Source organism: Gambusia affinis, linkage group LG20 (genome assembly GCF_019740435.1).
Source record: "Gambusia affinis linkage group LG20, SWU_Gaff_1.0, whole genome shotgun sequence".
In the NCBI taxonomy this organism is placed as follows: Eukaryota; Metazoa; Chordata; class Actinopteri; order Cyprinodontiformes; family Poeciliidae; genus Gambusia; species Gambusia affinis.
The window spans coordinates 11379640-11406806 of NC_057887.1; the positions used below are offsets into that span (position 1 = coordinate 11379640).

At 37.8% G+C, this 27167-nt stretch overlaps 2 protein-coding genes and 1 non-coding gene across 9 annotated transcripts in view; all 3 read left to right on the forward strand.

Moving 5' to 3' along the window:
• The first annotated feature begins 1345 nt into the window (after window positions 1-1345).
• mfsd13a (major facilitator superfamily domain containing 13A) lies at window positions 1346-11307 on the forward strand. Its single transcript, XM_044102428.1, has 9 exons — window positions 1346-1529; window positions 4523-4768; window positions 5089-5168; window positions 6680-7129; window positions 7224-7335; window positions 7620-7716; window positions 9247-9418; window positions 9582-9775; window positions 10363-11307. The coding sequence occupies exons 2-9, from the start codon at window positions 4601-4603 to the stop codon at window positions 10596-10598; spliced, it is 1509 nt and encodes a 502-aa protein (XP_043958363.1). The 5' UTR covers window positions 1346-1529; window positions 4523-4600; the 3' UTR covers window positions 10599-11307.
• A 1186-nt stretch (window positions 11308-12493) lies between these two features.
• Window positions 12494-12607, forward strand: LOC122823830. Its single transcript, XR_006369400.1, has one exon. It is a non-coding gene; the product is annotated as a U5 spliceosomal RNA (small nuclear RNA).
• An 874-nt stretch (window positions 12608-13481) lies between these two features.
• Window positions 13482-27167, forward strand: part of arhgap27 (Rho GTPase activating protein 27) — a 31064-nt gene continuing 17378 nt past the window's right edge. For 3 of the 7 annotated variants that reach the window (XM_044103018.1, XM_044103021.1, XM_044103019.1), the window contains exons 1-3: window positions 13483-13721; window positions 14025-14133; window positions 15755-16652. In XM_044103018.1, coding sequence (XP_043958953.1) covers window positions 15813-16652 — 840 coding nt within the window. In that variant the 5' untranslated portion in view covers window positions 13483-13721; window positions 14025-14133; window positions 15755-15812. Of the gene's footprint in view, window positions 13722-14024; window positions 14134-15754; window positions 16653-27167 lie in introns of all 7 variants that reach the window. The other 4 variants (XM_044103020.1, XM_044103022.1, XM_044103017.1 and 1 more) reach the window with 3 other exon arrangements.

The following is a 27167-nucleotide window of genomic DNA, read 5'->3' on the forward strand; positions in this document are numbered from 1 at the left end:
CATATTTCAGCAGCAAGGCATTTCAAAGTGCTTTACATCATATCAGACACAAAAACACAATGCAAGATAGAATCAACAATCAAAATACGACATTAAGTCAGGTTCCGTCATTAAATTTGTAATTGATTACGTTTCAAATACAACTCTAAACAATTGGATTTTTAGTTGAGATTTAAAGGAAGTCAATGTTTCAGCTGTTTTACAGTTTTCTGGAAGTTTGTTCCAGATTTGTGGTGCTTAGATGCTGAATGCTGCTTCTCCTCGTTTGGTTCTGGTTTTGGGGATGCAGAGCAGACCAGAACCGGAAGACCTGAGAAGTCTGGAAGGTTGATACAACAACAGCAGATCTTTAATGTATTGTGGTGCCAAACCATTCAGTGATTTATAAACTAATAGTATTTTAAAGTATATTCTTTGAGCTACAGGGAGCCAGTGTAGGGACTTTAAAACTGGTGTTATGTGCTCTAGCTTCCTGGTTTTAGTGAGAACACGAGCAGCAGCATTCTGGATCAGCTGCAGCTGTTTGATTGATTTGTTGGACAGACCTGTGAAGACGCTGTTGTAATAATCAAAATAAACGCATGGATGAGTTTCTCTAGATCTGGCTGAGACATTAGTCCTTTAATCCTGGAAATGTTCTTCAGGTGATAGAAGGTCAACTTTGTGACTGTCTTCATGTGGCTCTTTATGTGACTCTAAATGTTCAGGTCAGTGTCCATCACTACTCCCAGGTTTCGGGCCTGTTGGCTGGTTTTTAGTTCTAATAACTGAAGCTGTGTACTGTCTCTAGATCGTTCCTCTTTAGGTCCAAAAATAATAACTTCAGTTTTGTTTCTCCTCAGCTGGAGAAAGTTTTGGCACATCCACACATTTATCTGTTCTAAGCATTTGTTCAGTGATTGGATGGGTTCTGAGTCACCTGGTGACATCGTAATGATGAACCTGGGCTTAATGAACTTGCTTCTCAACAGGTCGATTAAAAACCCCAGTTTACTAGTTTTACATAATGTCCTTACTTTCTTATTTTGGTTGCCTTATTATTATTGACTGTAAGGGGAAATCATCAAATTTATCAGAAAATAACCCACTTGAAATATTTTACTCGGCTCTCCATAAACATGTCCTTGGAGGTGAAATTCCGAATACAGTACATACTTTATATTTTTTCCGGGTTTTTTGTGGTTGTGTTGTTTTTTTATCGAGTTGTGCCAGCAAATAAAGACAAAGCTTGTGAAACAGCACCATCTTGAGAATTTTTGACGTATTACATACAATACAGTTTTTTTATGTATTGTTGTTATAATTAGTGCTTGCCAGCTGGGGGCGCTGCGGACCCCTTCTGTTCGTCACGAAAGCTTGGGAAACCCCTTCAGTAATCCACTACAGTCGTCACTGGCGTGAGTAACCCACCCATCTGAGTGAGTGGTCATGACGTGGACTGTCTGGTTCTGAGAAGAAGCAGCTGCTTCCCCCGGTGTCGATACGAACTCAATGTGTTCGGTCTGGATGCCTGGCAGCTGCTTTAGTCGGTACGCAACACGTATTTTCTCATTTTTTAGCACTGTTGGAGGCGGTGGTTGTGTTTACTTACAGATAAGCTGCCTGGGTGAGGTTAACCAGGTAGCTAATGCTAGCAGCTACTAATACAACTAGCTAGTGCTATCGATTAGCAGGACCGCCAACAAACTGACTATCGATAGTCTTACTGAACGAGTCAGCTGTTACTAACTTTTAAAGTGATGTGGTGGTTACAGTATTAATCAGTTTAGTATGAGAAGTACAGTGGAGTTAGTTAGTGAACCAGACAGCTTGTTAATGTGGTAATGTGTAGCTTTTTGAGAACAAACGTGTTATAAGTGAATCTGGTTTCCTCTTTCAATAGAAGCGTTATTTTAGGCTACCTATAATACTTTGTTTCTTTAAAATGTGTTTTCTTGCCTAATAATCCAGCATTGAACGCAAAGGCAATTGTAATGTTACCAAGAAAATGAAGAGTGTCAATAAAGCAGAAATATAGCGTTATATAATATCTCCCTAATCTAGATAGCACAAAAATGAGAAAATTATAACTCAGTTCGTCTCACTTTTTATAACCAACTTTAAAGTACCACGTACTGACAACACTACATGTGCAGTCTTGAAAGGTTTGCTTTCACTTGTATGTATTTAAAATTTTCAACAGTATTAGAGATCTGCGGTTACTGCCAGACAGCCGAGTCTTTACTTAGCAGTCCAAGAGTTATAGATTTTTTAATGGAGCTGGTATTATTTAATCCAGATGCCAAACAAGCAGTAAAGTTAAAGCAAAACCATAAGAATTGAAAGCCAGTTTCAGAATTGTTCTTTCTGTCTTGGTTGGAGAAATCAAAATTCAGACCCAAATTCTCTTTAGGCAGTTACATACAGCTCAATATTATTTTTCGATTTGTATTTATAAAACTTCAGAGCTTTCTAAAAGCAGAAAATGTGAGTTTGGAACGGTTTGGGACGTGCAACATTACTTCTCAATTTTGTTATTTCTTTTTCACAACGTTACAAATTAAATTCTTCTTGTTTAGTTAAAGAATGCAGTTTAAGATGTAATCTGATTTTCTCTTTACTACCAGATGTTCCTTAACTTAAAAAAAAAGGATTTTTATTTATTTATTTTTTTTATTGTGGGATTTGAAACGTACAGAGTTTTTAAAAATCCCACAAAAAATGCCCCAGCTAATTTAGCTTTGTGTTTATTTGGAGTGATGACATCACAGGAGGCACAAAAATCAGGCTGATTGGCTGAGGGTGTTATGCAGCACAAGTAATCGCTTGTGAAGGAGGAATTTGAATATCAGTCCTCCCACTGGGTTGACATATTTCCCATTCAACAATTTGTCCATCCAGTATATTCATCAAACCATCAGAAAATCCTTCTGTCCCTCCTTACAGTCTGGGATAATAATAATAATAATAATAATAATAATAATAATAATAATAATAATAATAATAATAATAATAATAATAATAATAATAATAATAATATTAAAAATGCTGATATTTAAAGCCTGAGTTCAGATATTGGCTGTAAGTTGTAATTTGAAAAATGTTTGATGTTTGAAAATGTGGAGAACCTGGAGTTCAGAGATCAGGTCTCATCAGCTCCTGCTTCTTGGCGCTCAGAGTGAGCAGCAGGTGTATCTTTGCCATCAAAATAAAGAGACCTGCACGAAGGTTAAAACGTCTCCTTGCTTTGTTGCACTTCAGTGGGATGTTTGTGGATGTTGTCTTGTTTTGTGGTTTTTCTGCAGAGCGATTTGATACGATGCGGCCATGTTTTAGAAGTGATACGACCTAGCCGAGATCTGATAGGGCTAGGTTGTATCGCGATAGGGGGAGCTTCGTCGTTCACCTTGCAAAGTGTGTTATCGCCTCACTGTGATCCGAATCTAACGTTTTAGGGCCGCGCTTCAAAACCATTCTCTTGTTTACCCAGACAGAATACGCCACATCACACATTGAAACTCGGTTGCTTTCAGCCGTCGAAGGCGTTTTGCGCTCGAGATTTGACGAGACGTTTTAAGATGCAGACATGTTTGCGCTTGTGGTACTTAAATGTGGGGTGAGAAGTAAGCCTGCTGGGTTTTTATGTGAATTTTTTTTCTCTTAAGAGTGAGAGAGCACCTTGAGTTGGCAAAGGGGAAGTGAAAAAGGTTCAGAAATAAACACAGCTGGACAGGATTTGCATTCATAGTTTGGAATAAGGTTTCTCTTGCTTTCAGCGAATGAAAGCGGGGACAAAAGATGAGATGTAGCCCTTAACGTTTGCAGTAGCTGTTACTTTTTTATTGTGTTCAGTATTAAAATATGAGGCCGGAGGGCAAATTGATGCAGTGAAAATTCCTTGTCTTACAACAGTCATATGACTTGAGTTTTATTTCTTCACCGGGAAGTGGGGCAGCTTTTTATAGAGCCTTGTAGATGGTTCAAACATGAACTCCAGTGAAACGCAGCGGGATGTGGATCTGCCTGGTGAGAAAGGAAAAGTTGTTCACAGCTAAACAAACTTTAATGAGTACTTGTAGTCCCGTTGCTTTGCCAACAGCGTTCCTGTAGTCTGAGGTTTTTGGAAAGACAGAGCCAGTAATGTTGTTGATCATTTTATAAGTTTAGATGTAGCTGCTCTGAGGGGCTTTATGTTTTTTGTTATTTTTTTTTGGAGAGGTTGTATGTAGTGGTATGAGATTAAAGAGGAGAATGAATAGATATCACTTCATTTTCTACTTTTGAAACCTACAGGAAAGCATTAATAAAATTACTTTTCACTTCCCATGAACATGCACCTGTTAGTGTGTTTACAGACCAAAAATGATGGGATGTTTTTTTGTTTGTTTTAATTAATGCATTGTAAAAAATAATAATAATTTAGAGATTTCATTGTTTCTCCTGCTAATTGCAGAACTGCAACAATAAAAAAAACCACTTAAATGTATTCCCTTCACTCTGGACTTTTTCTTGTTTGTTTTTTTTTCTTTTGTATTTTTATCAGGATATGTTTCTGTGAACGTGGGTCGTCGAGGGAATGATGATCACAGCTTACCTCAGAGAAAGGACCTGAGAGAAAAGCATGGGCAGGAGCATCTGGGGCTTCTGGCAGAGTGTCTTCTCCACTGCAGTTCTCTATGGCTCACTGGCCCTTTTCACATCCATTCTCCACAATGTGTTCCTGCTTTATTACGTGGAGACGTTTGTGTCCATCTACAAGATCGATAAAATCTCCTTCTGGGTGGGAGAGGTGAGTAAATGTTGATGATGACCGAAAGTGAAGTTGACAGGAAATTGTTCAATTCCAGTTTTTTTTTATGTAGCACCAGCACATAACAAATGTTGTCACAAAAGAACTTTAAAAAAGAAAAATTCATTACATGCAATTATACACAAAGATTCAAAGTAAAGCACACGGATTCCACTAGATTTATTCTTCTTATTGACTTATGTAGTAAAGTTCCGTTTATTATACAAATTGCTTAAAAGGTTTTCTATCTGAGGTTGTTTTGATCTGATGTCCATTTACTTTATGTCTTATTATCCTTATTATGCTATTCTGCTCCACAGACTGTATTCCTTATCTGGAACAGTCTGAATGACCCTCTCTTCGGCTGGCTGAGTGACCGCGCCTTCCTCAGCTCTCCTCAGTAAGCCTCTGCATCTCTTTTTAAACCTTCTTCCCCTGCAGAATATTTACCTTCCTATCTTTTTGTGACTCCACAGATCACAGCGAAATAGAAACCTGACATAATTGTGTGTGTCTCTTTGTGATCTTTTCATTTAATGTCGTTCTAAAGCAAAGTTTAAGCACTGTTAATAGATTATTCTATCGATTAATCAAATAAAAATAATTGACACAGTTTGCAGCTTTTTTATTTACTCCCTTAAGCGTTTTTAGACAATATTTGAAGTACATTAAGAGGAAAATAAAAGAAAAACTCAATTCCCTTTTTAAACAAGGGTTTCTTTTATGCCTAAAGTGCAACAATGTTGATAATTTATAACAAATAATTTATTTGCAGACTAAAAGAAACATGTGAAAAGTTTGCTAGACTTGACATCAATTAAGTGTAGCGCCAACCTGTTGATTAGTTTTGGATTAACTGAATAATAATCTGATAGCAGAGTGTGCTTGATATGAGGTTGATTTTTTTTTTTTTTTTCAGAATTTGCACCTGGTAAAACTTCTTGAGGAGTTCTGAGTTAAACATTTCCACAATGTTTTTTTTTTCTGTCTTATGTTGGTCTACTGAGAACGGAACTGCTTCGTAAAAGTTTAGGAGACATTGTTGCAAATCTTTGAAAGATGCTGAGATTTTTGGAGCTGACTGATTAGCAGTCAGCTACACTGGAGTCTATGTATCAAAAGTGAAGTTACGCATTTAATGATAGCTTCACAAAACCATAAAGTTACTTTAAAGAACACCCATGAACTAGATTTATTTTGTTTTGACAAATGTGGAAAGAAAAAGAGCATCACCCTAAAAAGTGAAAATAAAATTGTTTACTTGAAAATAAAATTATTTACATGAACAAAAGTAAATAAATAAATGAGAATTAGCATTTTTCTGCTATCTAGGCTGCATTGCTGGCAATTAACTAGCTTAAACATTAGTTTTCATTCTATAAGTTTGACCACAAAACAGTTGGGAACCCCAGGAAAATGATCACATTTTCTTTGAAAAATATTTCGATCTGAACTTGACTTTGTGTAAAATGATCACAAAATGTAACAAGTCATCTTCCTATATTTCCTGACTTTCTAGTCAACCCAAAAATGTCACCAGTTCCCTCGCAGCCGAAGCCAACATCTGACTGTCAGATATGTAGCCTTGTCTGCTCTAATCCGCTGCCACGGTGACGGGGAAACCAGTTGATCACGTCAAACAGTCTGCCACCTGTGTTTATATTTCTGTCATACTGCAAACCATGTTATGTTTATTCAGTGAGTGATGGGGAAAAAAAAGTTAAACAGAGAGCGTACATTCTCCAGGATATTCAGTATTTATTCTTGCCTTTATGAATATGTTTTGTTTGCTGTTGGTGACAGACTTTATCTTTTTCAAATCTTAAAATGTTTTTGTAGGAAGCAAAGCGAGAATAGATCACAGCCCTTGTTTCTGCAGATTTCTCACGCGTCGTGTGTTTTTCCGCCCAGGTCAGGCTCTCAGATCACATCGCCAGAGGTGGTGCTGAAGCGCCTGAAGGCCCTTTCTACAAATGGCCCTCTCTTCGCCCTGTCCTTCCTGGCCTTCTGGGTGGCGTGGGCCAGGCCAGGCCTGCAGTTCCTGCTGTGCCTGTGTCTGTACGACGGCTTCCTCACCATGGTGGACCTCCACCACAGCGCCCTGCTGGCCGACCTCGCCGTGTCCGCCGCCGACCGCACGCGCCTCAACTTCCACTGCTCCGTGTTCAGCGCGTTGGGCTCCATCTCTGTTTTCCTCTCCTACTCTGTCTGGGACAAGGAGGATTTCTACTCCTTCCGTCTGTTCTGCTTGACTCTGGCGGCTTTTTCCATTTTGGGCTTTTTCACCGTATCTCGGCTGCTACAGCAGCGTTTCAACAAGGAAATCCGCTCAAAGCTAGATGAGGCGTCAACACTGAAGGAGTACGACATTTAAAGTGTCTTAAGTTTTGAACAATATATATATTTTTGTTGTTTTGTCTTTTACAATAATATGTGTTTATGTGTCTGGATCTAGGCTGAGTGTCGGTTTTACTCAAATAGAGAAACCTATCACTATTGGCCAGTATCTGAAGCAGCTCTCCAAGCACAGAAACTTCATGTGGTTTGTGTCCATGAATCTTATCCAGGTAAGGTGATAGTAAAGGCAAAAATATCAAAATAATATATGCTTAAAATTAGTTTTGTATGAAGGTGTAAATATATATTGTTTTGACTATTTAATCTATTAGCATAATAAATGAAATTCCGCAGTAGGGGGGAAAAAATACTGATTGTATTTATTTTTTTATTGACTTTGTTCAAAATCATGTTAAATGTTTCTACATATTTTCACTTCTACAGTATAAATGGAAAATAATATTTACTTTCAAATCATATATTTTTGATCTTTTTTTCTCTGTTTTTTCTGCAGGTGTTTCACTGCCACTTCAACAACAACTTCTTTCCTCTTTTCCTCGAACATCTCTTGTCTGATAACATTTCTGCCTCTACAGGTTCAATCCTGCTCGGTAGGATTTCACAGAAAAATCTTCCACCCCAGTATAAGAGTATAAGAAAAATCAGAAAACAGTAAACATGAATTCGCTTAAGGACATGACAAAAAAAATTAATGGACTCATAATGTCTATTTTTGTTATTTCGTACTGTCTTACAAATGTATTAGAAACCCCCTGATTTTTTTTTTTTTTTTTTTTTTACATGCAACAATTATAAAATGCATCGGTGGGTTTTATGTGTTAATCAACACAAAGTGGTTTATAAATAGGAGAATTCTATTTTGTTTTTAAAAACTTTTCACAGCTCTGGAAAAATATTAAGAAACCACTGCACCGAACCCTATTGAGAACCTCATGGCTATTCCATCAAATATTGATTTCTGAATCTTCCTGAGTTAAAACATTTTGGATTAACTGTTGTTTCTTATTGTTTCTAAATGAATAATGAAACTTGTTTTCTTTGCATTATTTGGGGTCTGAACTCACTGCAGACGGGAAAATTGTCACATTTAATGGGAAGATGGCTGAATAGAGATGAATACAGTTAAGAGCAGTTATTCATGAAATCTTGCTTAAGACTGAAGATTTAAGACTAGGATGGAGGTTCATCTTAGATATAAAGCATATGCGTGTAGGCCTGTCACAATAAACAATAAGTCAATAAATCATGATAAATTAAAATTCAATAATTTTCATTTGCTTGATTTGTTGTTTTTCTCTTTTCTCTCTCTTTTTACCAAAAATTGAATGATAAAATTTTTCAGTCTGCTGCTTTGGTTTCAATTAGCCCTTTTGTGTGTACAGAGACTTCATAATTCATTTTATTATGAACTGTTTTGTTGTTTTCTTTTTTTATTTTGGATATTTAAAATGTCTTCCAGGTCCAGTGTTTAAATGTTTATTAGAATTTAAGGTTTATTGATCATCCAGAATGTGTTCTTGTTCTTGCCATTATTACTATTATATTACTTGAAGATAGTTTAAAAAAACAATACTATCATTTATCGCAATAATTTCTGGGACAATTTATCGTCCAGCAAAATTTGTTATCGTGACAGGCCTATATGTGTGTGCTAGAATCTTCAGTGATAGACCAAACCTAAATCCATCTGAGTTAAATCAGACTAAGGTCAGGTATTTTGCAAAAATAGATGGATAGATAGAATCTTAAAAATGTCAATCTCTGCATGTGCAAAGCTGGCGGAGACATTCCTCAAAGTACTTCCAGCTACAGCAGTGGATGGTTCAAAGTATTTCCCCGGGTGCTGCTCAATATAAATGCACACTCTTGATTTTTATTTGTAAATTTCAGCCGAAAATCTTTCCCTCTTTTGATTATGAACCACTTTGTGCTGGTCTGCCATATTAAAACCTATTAAAAATGTTGCATTCTTATTTCTCACTCGGCATGCCTATTTTAGTTGGTGCTGTTAGTAAGCTTTTACCTTAGCTGTGGTTAAAACCAAGCACATTATCATTTTGCTATTTCTTTGCACAGTTTGTATTTTTCTTTGATGCAGCTCTGCTTCTACTCCCTCACAGGGATCTCTTACGTTGCCCCCCACCTCAACAACTTATATTTCCTGACACTGTGCCAGCGTTACGGCGTTTACCAGGTTATCCGCTGGCTGTTTATGCTCAAACTGGGACTTAGTGTGGTTATGCTGCTTGCAGGGGCTGACCACATTTATCTGCTGTGCATCTTCATTGCTAGGTATGGCCGACAGTTGATCGTTGACAGTTTCTGCTTTTTCTTTGCTCTGCTTGTTTTCGGTTTTAATACTTTTAAAGCTGCACACGCAAGGAAAGATTGACCTGTAGTGTTCGCACCTGAAGGATTGCTGCCAGGTCACTAAGTGTTCGCCTCTTCGTTTCAGTAACCGGGTGTTCACAGAGGGCACCTGCAAGCTGCTGAAGCTGGTCATTTCTGATCTGGTCGACGAGGACTATGTGGTGAACAGACGTCAGCAGGCCGCCTCGGCTCTCCTCTTTGGGATGGTCAACCTGTTGACCAAGCCGGGCCAGACATTCGCCCCACTCATCGGCACCTGGCTGCTCTGCGTTTACACAGGTACACACGCTTCCTCAAAAGCATTTTACATTCAGCTTTGGGGGCAACTAGATTAATTTGGGACTTTTAATTTGATTACATTTTTTTTTTTATTTGAACCATTATTTTTTCAAGGTGGAATATTTACTCAACAACTTAAAAGAAAAAAAAAGTCATAAAATTTGCAGAGGATAAAATAAAAAAAAAATTATACTTCCTGGCCAGATGTTTACCATTATTCTTATTTTTGCAATTAATTAGGTCAAATTGATCTGTTATCTTTTAATTGCTTTTTAAAATCCTGAATACAAGTAGCAATGATGCAATAAAGAAGATGAATATCATTAACTCTGATATTATTCAGCACATACTTACAAATGTTTAGAACTTTAGCAAATCAGCTTTGTTAAAGTAAAGCAAATATTTTCATCAAATACTTCTTAGTTAAACCAGGATTCTAGTTAAACTATAATGCATCCATTTAGTTTGTTTTTCTTTCTTGTATTTTAAAAGCTCTTTCCAGAATTTCTGAACATTCTCAGATTGATATTTGCACTTTGTTGACAACAAAGGAATTGTTTTCCTCACTCTGGCTTTCTCCTGCCCAGGTTACGATATTTTCCAGAGGACACCCGTGAAGGATTCTGTGTCTGCCTCCGACTCAGGGACTCCGCCTCTCCGCCTGGGCTGTTTCTACATGTTGGTGTTTGTGCCTATTACCTGTGCCCTGCTCCAGCTGGCCACCTGGTCTCGCTTCACTCTTCACGGCCGAAAGCTACAGGGAATCAAGACCCTGCGGCAGGGGACCCAGCATGGTAGTCTCATCGATGTCAAGGCTATTTAAACTGGAAGAAAGAAAGCACAAAGACACTTTTTAAATAACCGTTTTTATGTTTCTGTGATGTCTTAAGAAGCAAAAAGCTGCCGCGTCTTCACTCTGCAGCCTTCATCGTGAAATTCCGAACATTTACAGAAATGGTTTTTTGGGGGATGGGGGTTTGTACAGTAAAAGAATTAGACAAGGGAAGCATTTTTTTACTGAACTATGCCTTATTTTTTATATTGGAATTCAGATTACATTTGTATTTAAATAGAAGACCAAATGCTAACATTAAACCAATCAATCCTTCTGGGGTTTGTGGACCAAGATGAAGGTAGTTCCCTATCCTCGCTGCTCAGTAATAATCCATAATATCAGCTTGCTAATCCAAATCAGGAGAACCTGTTTTATTGACAAAACGGAGACTGAAATATAACTGGACTGAATTCAGAGTGCCACTGCTACAGCATAAAACTAGCAATCCAACACAACTAATTTAAAATGTTTACTACACAGAATGTCCTGCCAGAAACTTATTCTGTAAATTTTACTAGCACTGAATATGTTTAGCTTTGTAATCTGTGTATTGTAATGTTCAGTAGGTTATATTTAATTGTCTTTTTCTTTTGTCACAAAACTGAAAATGAATCACATCTATTTAATTTCAGTCAGGGCTCCATGATATAGTGACACTTTAATTAGGCAAAGTAATAAAAAATGTTCTACACAAGAAGTTTTTGTTTTTGTTCATTTTTTTTGTATTTTGTCCATATAAATAATGTTCAGAGGCCCATTCTCTTTATCCAATATTACATCAGGTTAAAGGATTTACTCAGTTTAAGTAGTTTTATTTTTGTTCATTGTGTATTTTGCTTTAAAGAGCAGTGTTAGGGGTCTTTAATCTCACATCTGTTAAATGATTTATACAGTAGATGGGGGGGGAAGGTTATCCATTTTGTTATTCTCACACATCTCGTTAAACAAACTTCATGTTAATTATTGGTTTCGTTTTCACAGTTTTTTTTTCTAAATGAAACTAGTAAAAAATGGAAATGCAAATATATATGGGTGAAAATCCCCTCAAAAAGCTTAAGTAAGCCCAATAAAGACCTCCATAAAATCAAAAGCAGATGGCTGAAATTCGGTCAGAACGGGATTCTTGCAGGGAGTGAGGTACAAGAGAAAGGATAAATGAAGTTGCTCCTTAGTGCATTTTATTCTCTTTTATACCCTTCTTCACTGACTATCCTAGATTTATTTGAAATAACAGCGCAGAATTGTTTTTAAATCTTGAGTGAACATTTTTCTGCTGATGTTTCATCAGTACCAGAATATAGGTGTCACTCGAACGGAATAAAATGAACTTGAGATGTATTAGAGTTATACTACAGTGATATACTAGAATTTGAAGTTCGTAGCTTGGCATTATTTTTCATACTTTTTGCATGCATGCACGATTCAAGAATATCTTTCGTTTTTAATACGCGTCTATACGGCGCATGCGTTAAATTTAGAAACCGTCTATGAAGATTTTCAATCATTTAAAATAAATGTTTTCTCAGTTTATTCTAATCGTCATGTCCGCCTCTAGGTTTTCAAACAAGTCGCTGATTTTGCTTTATTAATGAGCTAGCGAAACTGTGCTAGGCATTATGTAGCTGTGACGAAAGCGGAATAATACCCATCAAGCACTGCGCGTTGTGTTGTACAGTTTATATACGTTAATATTTCAGATACACACTTTTTCTGGCGCATTATGTGGTTATATTAATTTACTCTAACGTTATTTTTCAGCCTCCTGTAACATATTAAAGTTTAAATTCTGATTTTGCTTTTGTTCGCTGTTTAGCTTAATCGCTACCGTCAGTGTGAGTTATATGCTGGAGTATAAAGACTCGAGGAGCCCAACGAGCATTATGCACTCATGTTTCTCTTCAGATCGTATAAATCTTTCGCCTTTTACTAAAGATTTCCGTGGAGAGGAACAACATGAGTTTCACTTAATTTTTTGATGCCCTGCCATTGGCAGGGCTCCTCGTTCTGTCAAATAATAAAACAATTATTTCTTCATTTCTGTAAACACATTGATAACTCTTCGGTTCCTTTGCACTTGAAGTGGCCGCACTGTGAGTGATAGCCAATGTATGGTTGAAAACGCTAATGCTTTTATTTACTTTTAAGATTATTATATTACTGATTAAACAGGTTGGCCCTGTTTAAAACATAAGCAAAAAATAAGCAAACTAAGGATATTGAAAGTAAATTTTTAATTCTTTATTACAAAGAGTGACTAAATATTTGGCTTTTTGTGTTAGGTTGTTGTACATATAAAATCTGAATAAAAATAAATAAAAGTTTTGCTTTTATAATCAATAATTATATTTGTTGACGGGCTTGGATAGCTGTTCCCAGTGAACATTTTTTGTAATGACTCAAATAATCTATGGCTAATATTAAAATATGCTTATCAAAAGCAAAAGAAATTTCTAAGGGGACAAACACTTAAGAGCACAGGATGCAAATCGTTTAAGTTCAAAACAAAGACTATTGTCCTCCAGCAGAGGGCGTATTTGATCGTCAACACTGATAGACATAGTTCAATTGTGATATAAACAGATATGAATTGTTTTCAGTGGTTTTCAGTGGTTTCTACCTTTTACATTTATGGTGCCATTAGTTAGCAGTCTCACTAGTATATTCAGTTATTTTTCCCTTTTGGTATTCTTTAAAATTGTTATCTTGTTATTTAATTACAAACTACGTTTTCACTCTTGTTTCAATAAAAATTTTTGGCGTCCGCTCTGTTAAAAAAAAAAATGCTACTATGTTGCTGTGTCACACTGACTCAAAGGCATGCCGCTGCCGTAAAAAGAATTGACATGCCAAATATTCACTAGGAAGTGTGGGTAAAGTCAGACTTCCCATTTCGTGTGGCTTTCAGAGCGCCGATGTTTCACAGTTTGTCTCTTTCGGTAAAGGCACACAGTACAGGAAATCAGCCAGTCGAGCAGGAACAGTACATGTGAGCAGCAGGTTCGACCTCTACAACTCTACATCTGCACGCCTCAGTCTGTTTGGATACACTGGCTGTGTTCCCTACAGTGACTCGTCTGATCTCGAGGAAATTGAAAGAAATCACAACTGCAGGCAAGTAGAGGCAATTAGACATGCAAGTAATCCTCAAGGCTTAATATTCCAGAATTAAACCTTTTTCTGTTTTATTCCACTTCACTGAAGCTACAACAGCTGAGGGACTCGTGTAAAACGATACTAATATATCAAACTGAGAAGGATTTTGGAGAAGGAATTATCTTTGAAATCGAGTCAAAATTCTTTAAGAACCTGCTGTTCTGAATGTATCTTCTTTTTCTTACGGATTTTCACACTATTCATATTTGTTGATTGTGTTTTTCATTTACAATTTTATTTCTGCCTCTGTTTTTACTTCAGGAGGGCGGTAAGCTCCCCGAATATGTCGATTGTTTAATGAATTAAATGCAGAGGGGAAAAAAATACAAACTGAGATTGCCAGATGACGTCGCACTGATGCCGAGCCAAGGTTGGTGCAGGCTTCCTGTTTTGTGGCCGAGCACTTTTCAGTCTGCTGTTTTGTGTCTGTTAGTTTGTTTAGTTCAAGGTTGCATTTGCAGGCGACTTCCTGTGTATCTCCTGTGCACGGAGAGTGAATCTTCCATCTCGGCTTGCCTTGTTAATCAGCATTCTTTAGATTAAATCATGTACCAAGGCAAGAAATGAATCCTCGAACAATGTAAGGGGAAAAAAAAGACAAACCATCCAAAAAGGTGAAACTATAAATGCAGAAACATGCAAAGCCAATCAAAACAACAGTAAATATCCCTTATAAGGCAAAAATAGCTGCAGTTACAGTAAAACATTGGCAGAAGTTATATTACATAATTCCTTATAAAGCCTTTAAGCCGAAACATTTACCCTCAAATTGATGATACATCACCAGTTACAGTTTCACCATTTGTTGAGTGAACAAATAGGGCAAAATTAGAATTGCAGGGAAAAAAACTACGCTAAAACCGAATAATTTTCTGAGGCCCTATCAGTCTGTAACATCACTTCATGTGATGCCATGAAAAAGTATTTACACCTCATTGGATATGAATACAGTTGTCATGCTGAAAATACAAACAAAGCATGGACTCAATGTATTTTGGGGACTTCTTTGTGCTAGATCAACACCAAGTAGTGTATAATGGCATAGTAGAAGTAAAAGCAAACATGATTTGTTGTTTACAATATTGCAATACTTCACTGAGGATTGCACACCTTTGTTTACGGACAGCTCTCTTAAGATGCCTCTCCTATTCTGCCCCTCTTAGACCTGTTCCCTAATTTAAGTTCCTCCAAGCTTCCGTGGAAAGACAGACGGTTTCACATTTGGTTGTTGGTTTTGTTATACATAAAACCTTATGGATGATCATGTCCTGTGGCTACAGAAGAAGCTCAAATAATCACACTCTCACCACCAAATTTGACAGTTGGTGTGAAGTGTTTCTGGGGTTTTTTGTGTTTTTTTTTTTTTTTTTTTTGCACATATGCTTTGGTTGATTTTGAGTAAACAAGGCTGTTTGTATTTTCAGCCAAACTGTTCTGCTTTGCTCTCATCTGACCTTAGCGAAGTCTGTGAAAGCAGTCACATCCCTGCAACATTTTCTTTGACACCTCATATTTAACAGCATTGTGATAGACTGACCAACTACACTATGTAGTACTGAACTATATTCTTGTTTGTTTTGTTTCAAGCTGTTAAAATGAAAATTAAAAGCAATCTCTCTTAAGAGGCTGCACACTACAATAACTGTAGACTTGCAGCCGGTGCTACAATAAGTGTCTCAGATGGAAACATATTCATGTGGTAGTATTTAAAGTCCCATTAAAACTAATTGAATTGTGTGGCTATAACTTGAAACAAACATCGAAAAGTTTAAAATATATTAGTAGCCTGTTTTTAGTTTTACAAACTGGGGAAGTTTTGTGACATAAACAAACTGTAGCATGTAGCTCACTGTCCATGTTGTCAGGTGAAAGTAGGGCAAAAACAGAAACTTGTTTTGGTAGGTGGAAGTGTGGGAGAGCGAACTGTGTACTACTTGTTGACATTTTCATTTTGGAACTTATTCTAACATCACATTTCCTCTATTTTGCAGCTCCAACATGTTAGAGCTGCCATCAAAGTAACTGGGCGTCCGCAGCAGGGAGGAGGAGATGGCGTTCGTGTTGGTGGAGTTTGATTTTGAGTACAAAGCGAAGGACGGCCGGCACATCTGCATCAAACCTAACGAGCGGTACATCCTCGTCTCCAAGACCAACGATTATTGGTGGCATGTTTCCAAAGACCAAGACTCCAAACCCTTCTATATCCCAGCTGAGTACGTGAAGGAGGTCTCTGCGCCTCCTGGAGCCTCTTCTGGCCCTAAAAAAACTGAATCACCAAAGAGTTTGACAAAACGTAAATCAGTGGATGTGACTGGGAAGAACAAAGCAGTGAACATGACCAAGGAAACATCACTAGATACAAAAACAGTGACTCATCCACCTGTTCGGGATGATTCAAAAGAAACCTATCGCTTCTCTACGTTTGGTCTGTGGGTCAACTCGCCAAGTGAAACTTCGAACGATGCACCAGCAGCCAGGAACCGTGCTCGCAGTTTGGACAATAAAAATAAGCTCGTGACTCCTAATTCATCACGCCGAGCATCAGTCACTCCAGAACCAGCAACATCTGAAGATCAACAACTTTATGCTACACCTCAGCATGGAGATCAAAAGCAGCAGAGGAAAAACACAAACCAGGACAAGTCCATAGAGAAGTCTTTGGCTTCTGCAAATAATAAAGATGTGGATTTACTTCCACATAACATATATGAAATGGATTTCCCTTTACCTCCACCACACTTCTATGACATGTCTCCAGAAATAAGCGTAACTGACTGTGACAACTTTCCTGAGCCTTCTGATCTCGCAGGGTCCTCGCCCAAAGAATCAGCGCCGCAGCACCAAAGTTCTGACCAGACAGCTGAACAGGCTTCTGTCACAACAGAGCAGGTAAAGCTTTTACACAATTATGACTGTTTAGAAACATCATTTCTGGCAGGGTAAGATAAAAAAAATTTAAAAAAATAAAAAGTTTAACTTTACAGCCACCAGATGGCGCAATTTTACTTGTCAATGTGGGGGAACTACCACATTGAAGAAAGTTCCGAAAGAAAAACAAACAGACAGAACGCTCATCTAAATGTATTTGAAATCATCTTATTTATGGTTGACCCTTAAGTGTTAAAGCATTACTTCACTTTAGTAAGTCCTACAATTGATAATAAGCACTGCAACTCATAGAGAGGCTGTTTTAGTAGTCTGCATTTTAAAGACATTTATTTCCAATTCATGCAGAGGCTGTCGATCCCAATAGCTTCAAATAAATTATTATAAGAAACAAAAACTCCTCCTAATTAGTTGCATTTCATTGTATATTATTTCCAGGGAAATCGAAGCACCAGCTAGTTTTATTTCCTCTGGCTTCTAGAAACTATTAAATGAGTTCCTTTCAGAGGGGAAAGTCACAGGACTTGCATGTAGAGTGCAAGAAAAATACTTTTCCCCCTTGAACTTTCCTACCTTTTGTCACATTATGATCTCAACCTGTACTAACTTAATGCAATGTTTGAATGAAGCATCTTTGAATTGTACACCTAAAACCTCTGGGTATAAAACTGGCAGAATCGGAATATTAATACAGATTCTTTATTTTATTTTTTTTCAAAAGTAGAATACATAAGTTCTACATTTTGCATTTTTAAATCGAGATATGAAATTCCCGGTGTTTTGCAACCAAGCGTAACTACCCGACAAATGTGTTATTGTGAAAAATACCAATAAATAGAATTTCTCAATGCACGCCTGATAACTATTATCAGTACAAAACAACACTTCTGTCCACCTCTGTCTGAGAAATAGATACAACTAAAATTTCATCCCACTTCGACATTTTATTTAACCCCACATCATTTCACTTCCCACTGCGAGAAGCAGAAACAGAACTCAGTGGCAGGTCTCAGTTTCATTATTTCATAATTAGGACTCTCTGATAAATTCACTATTAATACAAGCAGATGTTTTGTTTTGTTTGCCCTCTCATCTCTAAGGGCGAAAGAAAATGATTTTGTCAACAGTTACACGAGATGAAGGGAATTTTCTTGAACACATATGGAAAAATGTCATTTAAAAATGATTTGTTACAAGTTTTTTAAAAGTAATGATAAAGGTAATTTAAATTTATTTTAATTACTGAGACTCTTTTGGAGTAATGTAATGCGTTACAAGCCGTCGTATTGTATCAATACCTATTTTACAAATATAGTTTATCTTATGGAAACTAAACAAAGTTTTCAGTAAATGTATAACTAGTGGTTATCTCTTGAAACAGGTACATGACATATCTTGACTACATTACTACATTTCTTTGCCAACACTAGTGTCAGAACATGAGCTGACTAATATTATGACTAACCATGAGCACCAGGTCCTGCTAACAGAGTAGGAGACCAACTTTTATCTTCAGTAGTGCATTTTATTTGGATTTTAACACAAAGCATTGCTTAGCTGTAAAGTAGAACAGTTAAACAGTTACAGAGTTTTGATCACGTGTATTTATTTTTACTACTGGAACCATCTTTCACTGCAGTGGCAGCTGCAGATTTTGGGAGGTCTGTTGTCATCACCTTTGCACGTCAAATGTTTTCCCGTTCCTCTTTGTGGAGAGGAGTCTAGGATTAGATTGTAGAGCACCTGTGATCCGTTTTCTAGTGTCACCACAGATTCTCAATTTGCTTTCGGTCTGGGCTTTGACTGGACCAACACGTGAATGTTCTTTGTTGAAAGTACTCACGGTTGAAGTTTTAGTTTTTTAATAATAATAATAATAATAATAATAATAATAATAATAATAATAATAATAAATAAAAAGTAAAGCAAATTTTCAAGTGCAAAATAATAAATTAAATAAAATCAGAATTTTTTTATGTTTCAGTCAGAAATTTGTGATCTTATGCGTCCCCCACTTTTGTCTGCCTTTGAAAAAGCATGTAACAACCTAATAAGTGGATTCAATACCGATACCGTGAACTCAGTTTCCATCCAGCTTGAGCACCATACATATGGAGCCTACACACACACAATATATCTAGTTAGATAAAAGAAAAAGAAAAAAGCTTTAGATAGTTATTTTTCAGACCTGTCAACTGGCTCTAGTGTGTATTCTCTAATGTAAGAATGATCCGAATCTTGATGTGGTCAGATTTGGGGCTGAACCACCTCTTGCAGTTGGGTTTTGTTTTCATTGCCAGCTCATTTGCATATGAAAAGCTCACAAGTTCAGTGAGGGTAAGGGGTTGAAAAAAAAACAAAAACAAAAAAAAAAGAGGTGTTCCTGAAATTCTCTGGTAAAGGCAGCAGATTCAAGTTCCCACTGTCTTCTCAGATTGTTTCCGTGAGGAAGTGCCAGCATCCCGGTGGGTACAGGTCGCACTTTGATTTGATTTTCCTGCATTGTCGGCTGCAGATCTGAGGAGCGGGAGTGGCGGCCGTTCACTTCACGCTGTGCAGGAACAGGTTACAAACAGGTTGAGTGAGCTCGGTGAGGGAAGGGAAAGAGTTAAGTCCAGAAGGTGAGAGCCACTCCCAGACCTCCAGCTGCTACTGTACCTGCTTTCTCCCCCACGGCAACACCGCCGATCCTGGGAATGAAATGATCAAACTCATGCAGGGAGGCACTGAAACAAGTACGAACACCGACTAATAGAGCGAATCTGACTCATTTGTTCTTTTTTCCCCTCATTGGATTTGATTTCTCCGAGAGTAAGCGTCGAAGACTCTCTTTCGGGTAAGTTTCGCGTTTTGCACCTGTTGCAAAGGAAGGCTATGCTATAGTTGAAACATCTTTCCAGCCTCTCCTAGTTTACCCAGTGAGTTTTGTATGCGCGACGCTTTTCATTACACCAGTACAGTTTGTTGTTTTAAGGGAGAGAGGCCTCACAGGTTTCAGTTTGATTAAACAATCTGGCTAAATTCCTGTACTCAAAACCAAAGATATTTAAAATCTGGGTTTTCTACATAGATGAATGAACAAAATAAATGAGCCCAGGATCCCTGAAGTCCGTTCTCGCCCCGCAATGGATGGGCCTCTCCATGGTGATGTGGTGGGGGGGAATCTGGCCTGACTCCCAGGATGCAGATCTTTGAGCTTTCAGAGCTTTGCTGTTGGCCTGAGTGTGTGAATATGTAATAAACAGGACTTGCAATTAGCCCCAATGTAGGTCACTTCCTATGGAGGGCGTGTGTGTCGCGATGTGGTCTGTAAAGTATAGTAATTACAGTTTGTGTCATTCAATTTGCAAGTAGGCAAAAGAGAGTTGTTGAGTTTTGTATGAAACTTGTGAGTCTAAATGACTCATATGTGCTCCTTATCTTTTTAAGCTCAGAGACTTGTTGAGTCCAAGGTTTCATTGATTTTAGCAGCTGGGACTTAGTAAAAATGCCTTGTCTGTTGCATGATTTGGTGTTTCAGACCTTCAAATCCAGCCCTTGGGAACTGGTTTCTGTCAGGGTACATCACCTCAGAGAGACACTGCTGATACATCCTGTTCCTTAAAACCAGACAGAAATCAAATGCCAAGAAACTGCACCGACAGGTAGAGTGAGCATCTCGTCAGATGTCTCCTTGCAGAGCTCACATATCAATCATTTATTTTAAGAACATGTGTATCTAGCTTCCTGGTACTCTTCATTTCTTTTGAGGGGTGAACTCTTCTTCTTGAACTACAAATGACTCCTCCCCCCAACTGGACCAATCCAAATTATGTTTTTTGAAATGGCACAGATCTGTCTAACCACTTAGAGGTGTAGTCATTATTGCCTTTATGATAATTACTGTACCGTCATGTCGGCTGATTAGAGGGAGCGTTCCAAAAACATACTGCAAATCAACATCAACCAGGCAAGGAATCACATTTGGTATCGTCAAAACATTAGTCATATGTAGCACTTCCTTGTCATATCTGTTTTGTTTTGTTTTTAAAAAAACTTGAGGATACATGAAATGCTAAGTTTGGTCGTCTAATTACTTATATCTTAAAATTCAAACATGTCTGGACTGACGTTGTCCCGTCCAGCCAGTTGTTGTGCTTCAATGTTATTTATGCCAAATTCTGAGCCTCAATCAGAGGTTGGTTTGACCAGGTAAAACTTTTCAATCTTCAACAAGTTGTGTGCAAATTATAGTCTCAGCTTCTAGTGTTTTGTTTTTTTTGTTTTTTTTATGGCGCTATGGGCCTCTATTCAACACTAGTCAACAGAGGGAAGGCGAAGGCATTAATGGCTTTGGGCTGGGAATTGAACCTGGAAGAACCTCGTTGAGGACGCTACAGTGCGCCTGCTCTACCATTGAGCAGTATGCTGCTTCAGTTCCCTACAGTACAATATCACCCATTGTACTGTAGCTGATTTTCACTAAGACTTAATGTGTTGTGCATTCAGAAAGGGTATTCTCTTTACCTTGTTTACAAGTGATTAGCTCATTTTCTCTCGCTAGTGAGATCAACAAGGCACCTTCATCCACATGACTCCCGCTCGCTGGATTATTTATTTATTTATGTATTTTTTCTCCATTTTCTGTAAGATCGAAAAAAGATTAGTCACATAAATCCCTTTATGCCTCATTCTAATGATCAGTTTGAACTTTATTAAGACATCTTCACCAAGGCGGAGACGTGCCTAAAGGCATTTTTCTGCTGCTTTGTTATTGGTTGATTTCCCATTTTTATTAACCAGCGACTGAGCAGGTGTAACAAGAAAAAAAAAGACCTGTGTGTTTAAGCTTATTCAAAATCAAATACTTACAATGCAATGATTACAGGGTTGCAGGTCCAAAATGAAAATGTTGGTGAAATGTGAATGATATTGTTCCATCCCGTCCTGCTTGTTTTTCAGTTCTTTAAGATTTAGTCTCACCTGTAATGATCAGCAGCTTAGACACAAGTAGAGTTATGTCTCAGAAATATAATTACTATATATTTTAGACAGGACTGTAAAGCATTGCTCACACTCTCTAGTGATGAGAAAGACGACGTTTCCATGACTATCAACAGTCATGGGAGACGCTGAGTCCTCCTTTTAGCTGTAATTACTCGAAGTAACTGTTTTCAAGCTTTTATGTTGTTGTTGAGGAGTATTTCTAGAGTTCGTTATATTCATTTCTGTCCAGCTGTCTTCAGGTCCAATTCAGTCTGGTTTAAGACTGGAATTTAACTGGGGCTGTTGTAGTTTAGCTGCTGTGTTTCAGATTCTGTTGAGATCCTGTCGATGGTTCAGTTTCAGCAGGCTTCAGTCCTGACTCTGGTATACAGAGGAATCCACGGTCACCTCTGTCACTGCAAAAGGCTGTAAAAATCCCAAATCATCACCTCTCCTTTACCATGCCTGATAATTCATTTAGGTTTGGAGCTGAAATGTTATGTTCAGTTGTTTACAGGCTACCTCTTCCCCCCTAATGACCACTGGAGATATGCATCAGGGCACAACCAGCCCCAATCTGCCTCCATGTTACTACGACCCAGCAAGGATAAGCAGGGACACTGTAAAACATTTGAGTTGTGCTTACTCTCTTCTACGCTATAAGTCAAATAAATTTAGCGAGTTTTAGATTTTGAACCTAAATGTGTGGGTTTGTGAAAGACAAACTCACAGTAGTAATTTGGGTAAACTTTTTGTTATTGAATAAACTTGAGATATTAGGTTGGATTAGTGGCTCATTTTAGTAACCTGTGCTGCATCCTGAGTGAGATGGAAGTGCGTTACATTGATCTGACTCTTGTGTGTTAGTATAAATGCAGAAAGCTTTACAAAACTCGAGGACAATGTCCTGTTCACACTAAATGTTTCAGAGCAGAGTCCATTGTGATGTTTAATAAAATTCATCAATTAGCGTGGACTTTTGTTCATGCAATTTGAAACAAGAATTTTAATGATTCTAAAGTAAAATGAGTAGTTATTTTAACTTGATATCGCGGGTGAAAATAATAGAGAAATGTGTTCTCTATTACAATGTTAGGGAAGTATTTTCTTCCATATTGTGAAATAATTATTTGGTTTAAATTGCAGCAATAAGTTAAAACTCAAAATTTGAGATTAATGAACTTAAAAAAAAATGTATGTTTAAACAACTTGTCTTTTGTTGTTAAATCAACTTCACGAACTTTAATTTCTGAGTTAAAACAAAAACTATTTTCTTGTTGATTTAAATTGCATTTCAAGGCAGCAGGTGGACTTTCATGTTCAAATTAAACCACCTTCAAATGTTGTACAGTGGATAGACAATGGATAGATTAGTGTTTTTTACAAACTAAATACTATGCATTATGATGCCTGTTTCTACTTTTGTCTCATCTGTCTAAATAACATTACCCTACATTGTGGTTCAATGTGGCAGAAAGTGAGAAGTGAGCTACCCTCAGACTGACAACTAGCTCCAAGAAGTCAATGAGTGCAAGATGAATGAAATAGGGCTTTTTGTAAATTAAGTTAGATCAAACTACTTTCCAGGGATAAGAAGGGGGATAGACGTGTTCTATTTTTATTTTCAGATGCATAAATAAGTATAATCTTGTAAATCCTTTGGGGGTTTTTTTTGTTGGAGACAGAAGGATAACATCTTTCAAAGAACCAGTTGTGCAATATTTTCTCTTGAATTTGTTACATTTGTGGTTGTTAATTAGGGAAAATAGATAAACAAGAAAGGATACGATCTAACCTCTGATCTTTCGATCCCTTTGTAATCATAAACCTGGCAGTAATCGGCTAAAGCGTTTGGTGAAAATATACCAAAGAAAGCTTGAATGTTGTCATCAGATAGAGGATTAGTAATGTGCTCTAGAATCTCATAAGTTTACTAAAACATAGTAAAGCTGTAGTGAGCTGCTTGATTGCAATATTCCTGTAGTTTAGTACATTTTACAGTGAACACAAAGGGAATTTCTGTTTACTGTAATTATTACAGGTTCCAGGAAGCAGAAACCCGAATCTATGAACAAAACGGTTTCCTGTCCGTTTGCATATTGCATGATCTTTTACTAGCAACCCAAACTACGCTACATACTCCAAAAGGAGTCATGTTTTCCTCTTAGGAGAGAGCTGTGCAGCACCAGGTACGGAAATGTTTCCCCTCCTACACAAATACATTTCATCTACAAATGTGGGAGAAGCTGGAATCTGTCATTAGTGAGTTTTGCACATCAGGATACAGGCCTGACCTGGAAAGCAAAGATAAGATGATGATAAGCGGCTGGGCATTTTCAGGATCCTGGATTCCACACCGGGATGAGTGTGATGTAAGAAGGAAAGGAGCCAGTTTGATTCAATAGCCCAACTGTGTGCTGTGGCGTGATTTGGGCCCCAATTTGGGACCCCATTGTTAGACTGGATGGGTTCTAATGTGGTTAAGTAATCAGGCGGATTGCTGCTTCATGCTTTGCTCAGGGCACAGAGTTTAAGGTTCTGGACTGGAGGAATTTCGCCTCAAAACATGCCTTGAAAAATTGCGAGAAGTACTTTGCAAAGCTTTCCTGCAAATTCTTTAGCTTTGTAGTACAAAAAGTGTTCTTTTCCCCTTTTTTTATGCAGTACTGTGGAAGAAGCTTGAGCCATGTCTCTTTTCTTTACATTTTTTCCCCAGGAAAATGATATTTCTTTTAACTCTTCAATCAATAGTTCTCTTGGGTTTTGAAGGTTGTGCAGTCTTTGGCTCTTTTTTAACAAATCTTTGCTCCAGTCATCACTCATGTTCAGAGGATATATATTTCATAGTTGTTAAGGCACTTAGACCTTACCTTCAATTATTTAGCCATATAAAAGTTCTTATACCTAATTTGATCTTAAAAACACATTTTGTTCCCTAATTCTTTTGCTGAAGGTATAGAAGATAACAAAGACAAAAGCACCAGAGTTAATCTCAGCTAAATTGCATTTAGTTGAATTATTAAATACAAAGCTAGACTGCTATTGCTTGTTGTATGTATCTATTTAACTATGGCCTCTATTGGGACAGGCCAGACTAAAAATCAAATCCCAAGTGAAATGCACATATCAAGTCTTAATGTGTCCTGTTGCATAGTGAAGTGCCGTACTGTGTCATGTAAAATTGTGTTGGGTTTTGTTGTGTTATGTTGCATACTATGTTGCTTTGAATTCAGGTTAACTGTAGCTGTTTTGTAAGTTAGTCAATGGGACAGCTCTGAATTTTAAAAAAACAAATCCCCAAAGGAAGGATCCATATGCATATGTTGTATTGTGGGTTTTCTTTTCTTGATTTTTACATATTTTCACTCATTCACTATCCGGAATTGTCAAAAAAGTTATATTTCTCCATGTCTCCTCAAACCTCATGTGCAACCAACTCTAACCCAGAAACCTCTAAAACATTAGCCACAAGCTTCATGCTGGGTATTTTGCAATGTAACCAAAACTCAGCTTCCTGTTTGAAGTTTGAATTCTGTACTACTTTCAGATTGGCCGGGCCATGGCAGATCCCCTCTTTATTGCAAGAAATTATTGCTTCCCCTTTCTCTCCATTATTATCTGAGTCACCCACCCAAGGAAGGTTAAAGGCTCACCAAAAGCTGTCCTTGCGTCTCCTAAGTGTTTGGTGTCCTTCTTCAGAATCTTTATTTCCATTACTGTCATTTCTGTTTTACTTGTCATGTGTATACACAGACAGGAAGTAAGTTGAAGTGACCCACAGAGCTCATGTTATTCTGCCTACTAAAACTTTTTTTTTCCTTCCTGTCTACTTTTCACCAACTCAGTTTTTTTTTTGTTTTTTTTTTTTTTGTTTTTTTAGCTCAGTCAGACATTTACCCTCTACCCTCCTATCCTGTGCACAGGAATTTAAGCACACACAAACAGTGACACACACCCACATCAGTGAGCCCTCACACAGTCCCTTCCTGCTGCTTATTGTAACAGACCTCAGTTCTCTTTTCTATCTGGGCTGCAACTATCACAGCCGCTGCGAGAGAAGGCTGCATGCATGAGGAGGGTATTTAGGAGTCTAGCATAGCGCATGTCGACTGACGGTTGTTGAATAGTTAGCTCGCTGGTTTTGAGTCTATCCATGTTTGGATCTATGGATCGTGTTGCTAGAAACGGGTAAACATGGTGGAGATGTACTCCAGGGTTTGGACAGGTCATCAAGCCCAACAGGGCTTGACTCTGCCGGTGGCTGCCCAGGTAAGAGATTACATCCACCACATTGTAAAATTAAAATTTCTAATTTTACTACTGGTTACTTGTTCGAACACTTCGACAAGTGCGCTACTTCCTGTTTCAATGAACCGTGCCTCCTGTGCACTTGTCTTTTCCTGTACTTGTTGAAGTGGTGTAAATATAAACTCACAACACTCTTATCTTTTCAGCTGTTGTCTTTCATCTATAACTCTTTTGCTCCTCTGGATGTGAGAGACACTTTGTAAGTGTGCTCAGATGTCATCGCAACAGTTTGTAGCGTACGGCTTTGGGTGAGATCTGAAGGCGAAGACGTTTGTTTGTGTCAGAGTGCACTTCATGTGGGTTGTAATTTCGGACTGTTCTTGAGGGGAAAAAAAGACAAGCGTCGGCTCAAAAGGTTACAGTGGATCTTGACTGTCAGGCAGCGCTAGCTGGATCTTTAGCAAAACACAGAAAGGTAGTCGGAGAGGACAGATTTTCTTCAGGCATGCTGCAAAAATGGGGTCGTTAGAACCCTGGTGCAATAAATTCTGATACTATCAGCTCGCACAATAACTGCCGTCATGTACAATAACCAAAGCCTTTGCAGAAGTACTTAAACAACGAGAGACAACATCAGAGAGTCACACTTATCTGATGTTGTCCCATCAGAGGGGACTTGAACCATTTTAAATGACAGATTACATCACTGTCTGACATGAAATCTGATGAAGGACTCACTTCTATATCAGGTGGATACAGTGGATTTTCCAAGTAGTAATTCATCTCAAAGCTTCTCCTGTTTGTGTCACATCGCAACAACTATGATGATTGTATTTTATTGGGATTTCAGGTGATTAATCAACACAAAGACATTCATCCATCCATCCATCCATTTTCTTTACACCCTTCTTCCCTAAATGGGGTCGGGAGGGTTGCACAAAGACATTCAAAGATAAGCAATATGACGTGTATTTTACATAAAAAATCGGAGAAGTGCGGCATATGTTCCTATTCAGCCCTCTTTTCTCATTCGTCCCTAAATAAAATCCAGTGCAAACAATTGTCCCTAGAAGTAAACTAACTAGCAAAAGGAGTCCACCTGTGTAAAATTGAGCTGCAGAAGTCCAACTTACAGTTCGTCACAAGAGAATAAAGCTAATATGTGAAGAATGTGCTCTAGTTAGAGGAAACCAAAACTGAACTTTCTGACCTACATGTAGAATGTAGGCTGGAGTTAAATACAGGGCAATACTGGAAGAAAACTAAACTTTTGTGGCTGCGAATGTTTGTAGAATATTTCAAAAA

What these genes read in the sequence shown, in the direction of transcription:
- mfsd13a (XM_044102428.1), top strand. Translation starts at nt 4,601, where the DNA reads ATGGGCAGGAGCATCTGGGGCTTCTGGCAGAGTGTCTTCTCCACTGCA. An exon ending in TCTCCTTCTGGGTGGGAGAG is followed by an intron (nt 4,769 to 5,088) that starts GTGAGTAAATGT and finishes TCTGCTCCACAG; the next exon opens with ACTGTATTCCTTATCTGGAA. An exon ending in GCCTTCCTCAGCTCTCCTCA is followed by an intron (nt 5,169 to 6,679) that starts GTAAGCCTCTGC and finishes TTTTCCGCCCAG; the next exon opens with GTCAGGCTCTCAGATCACAT.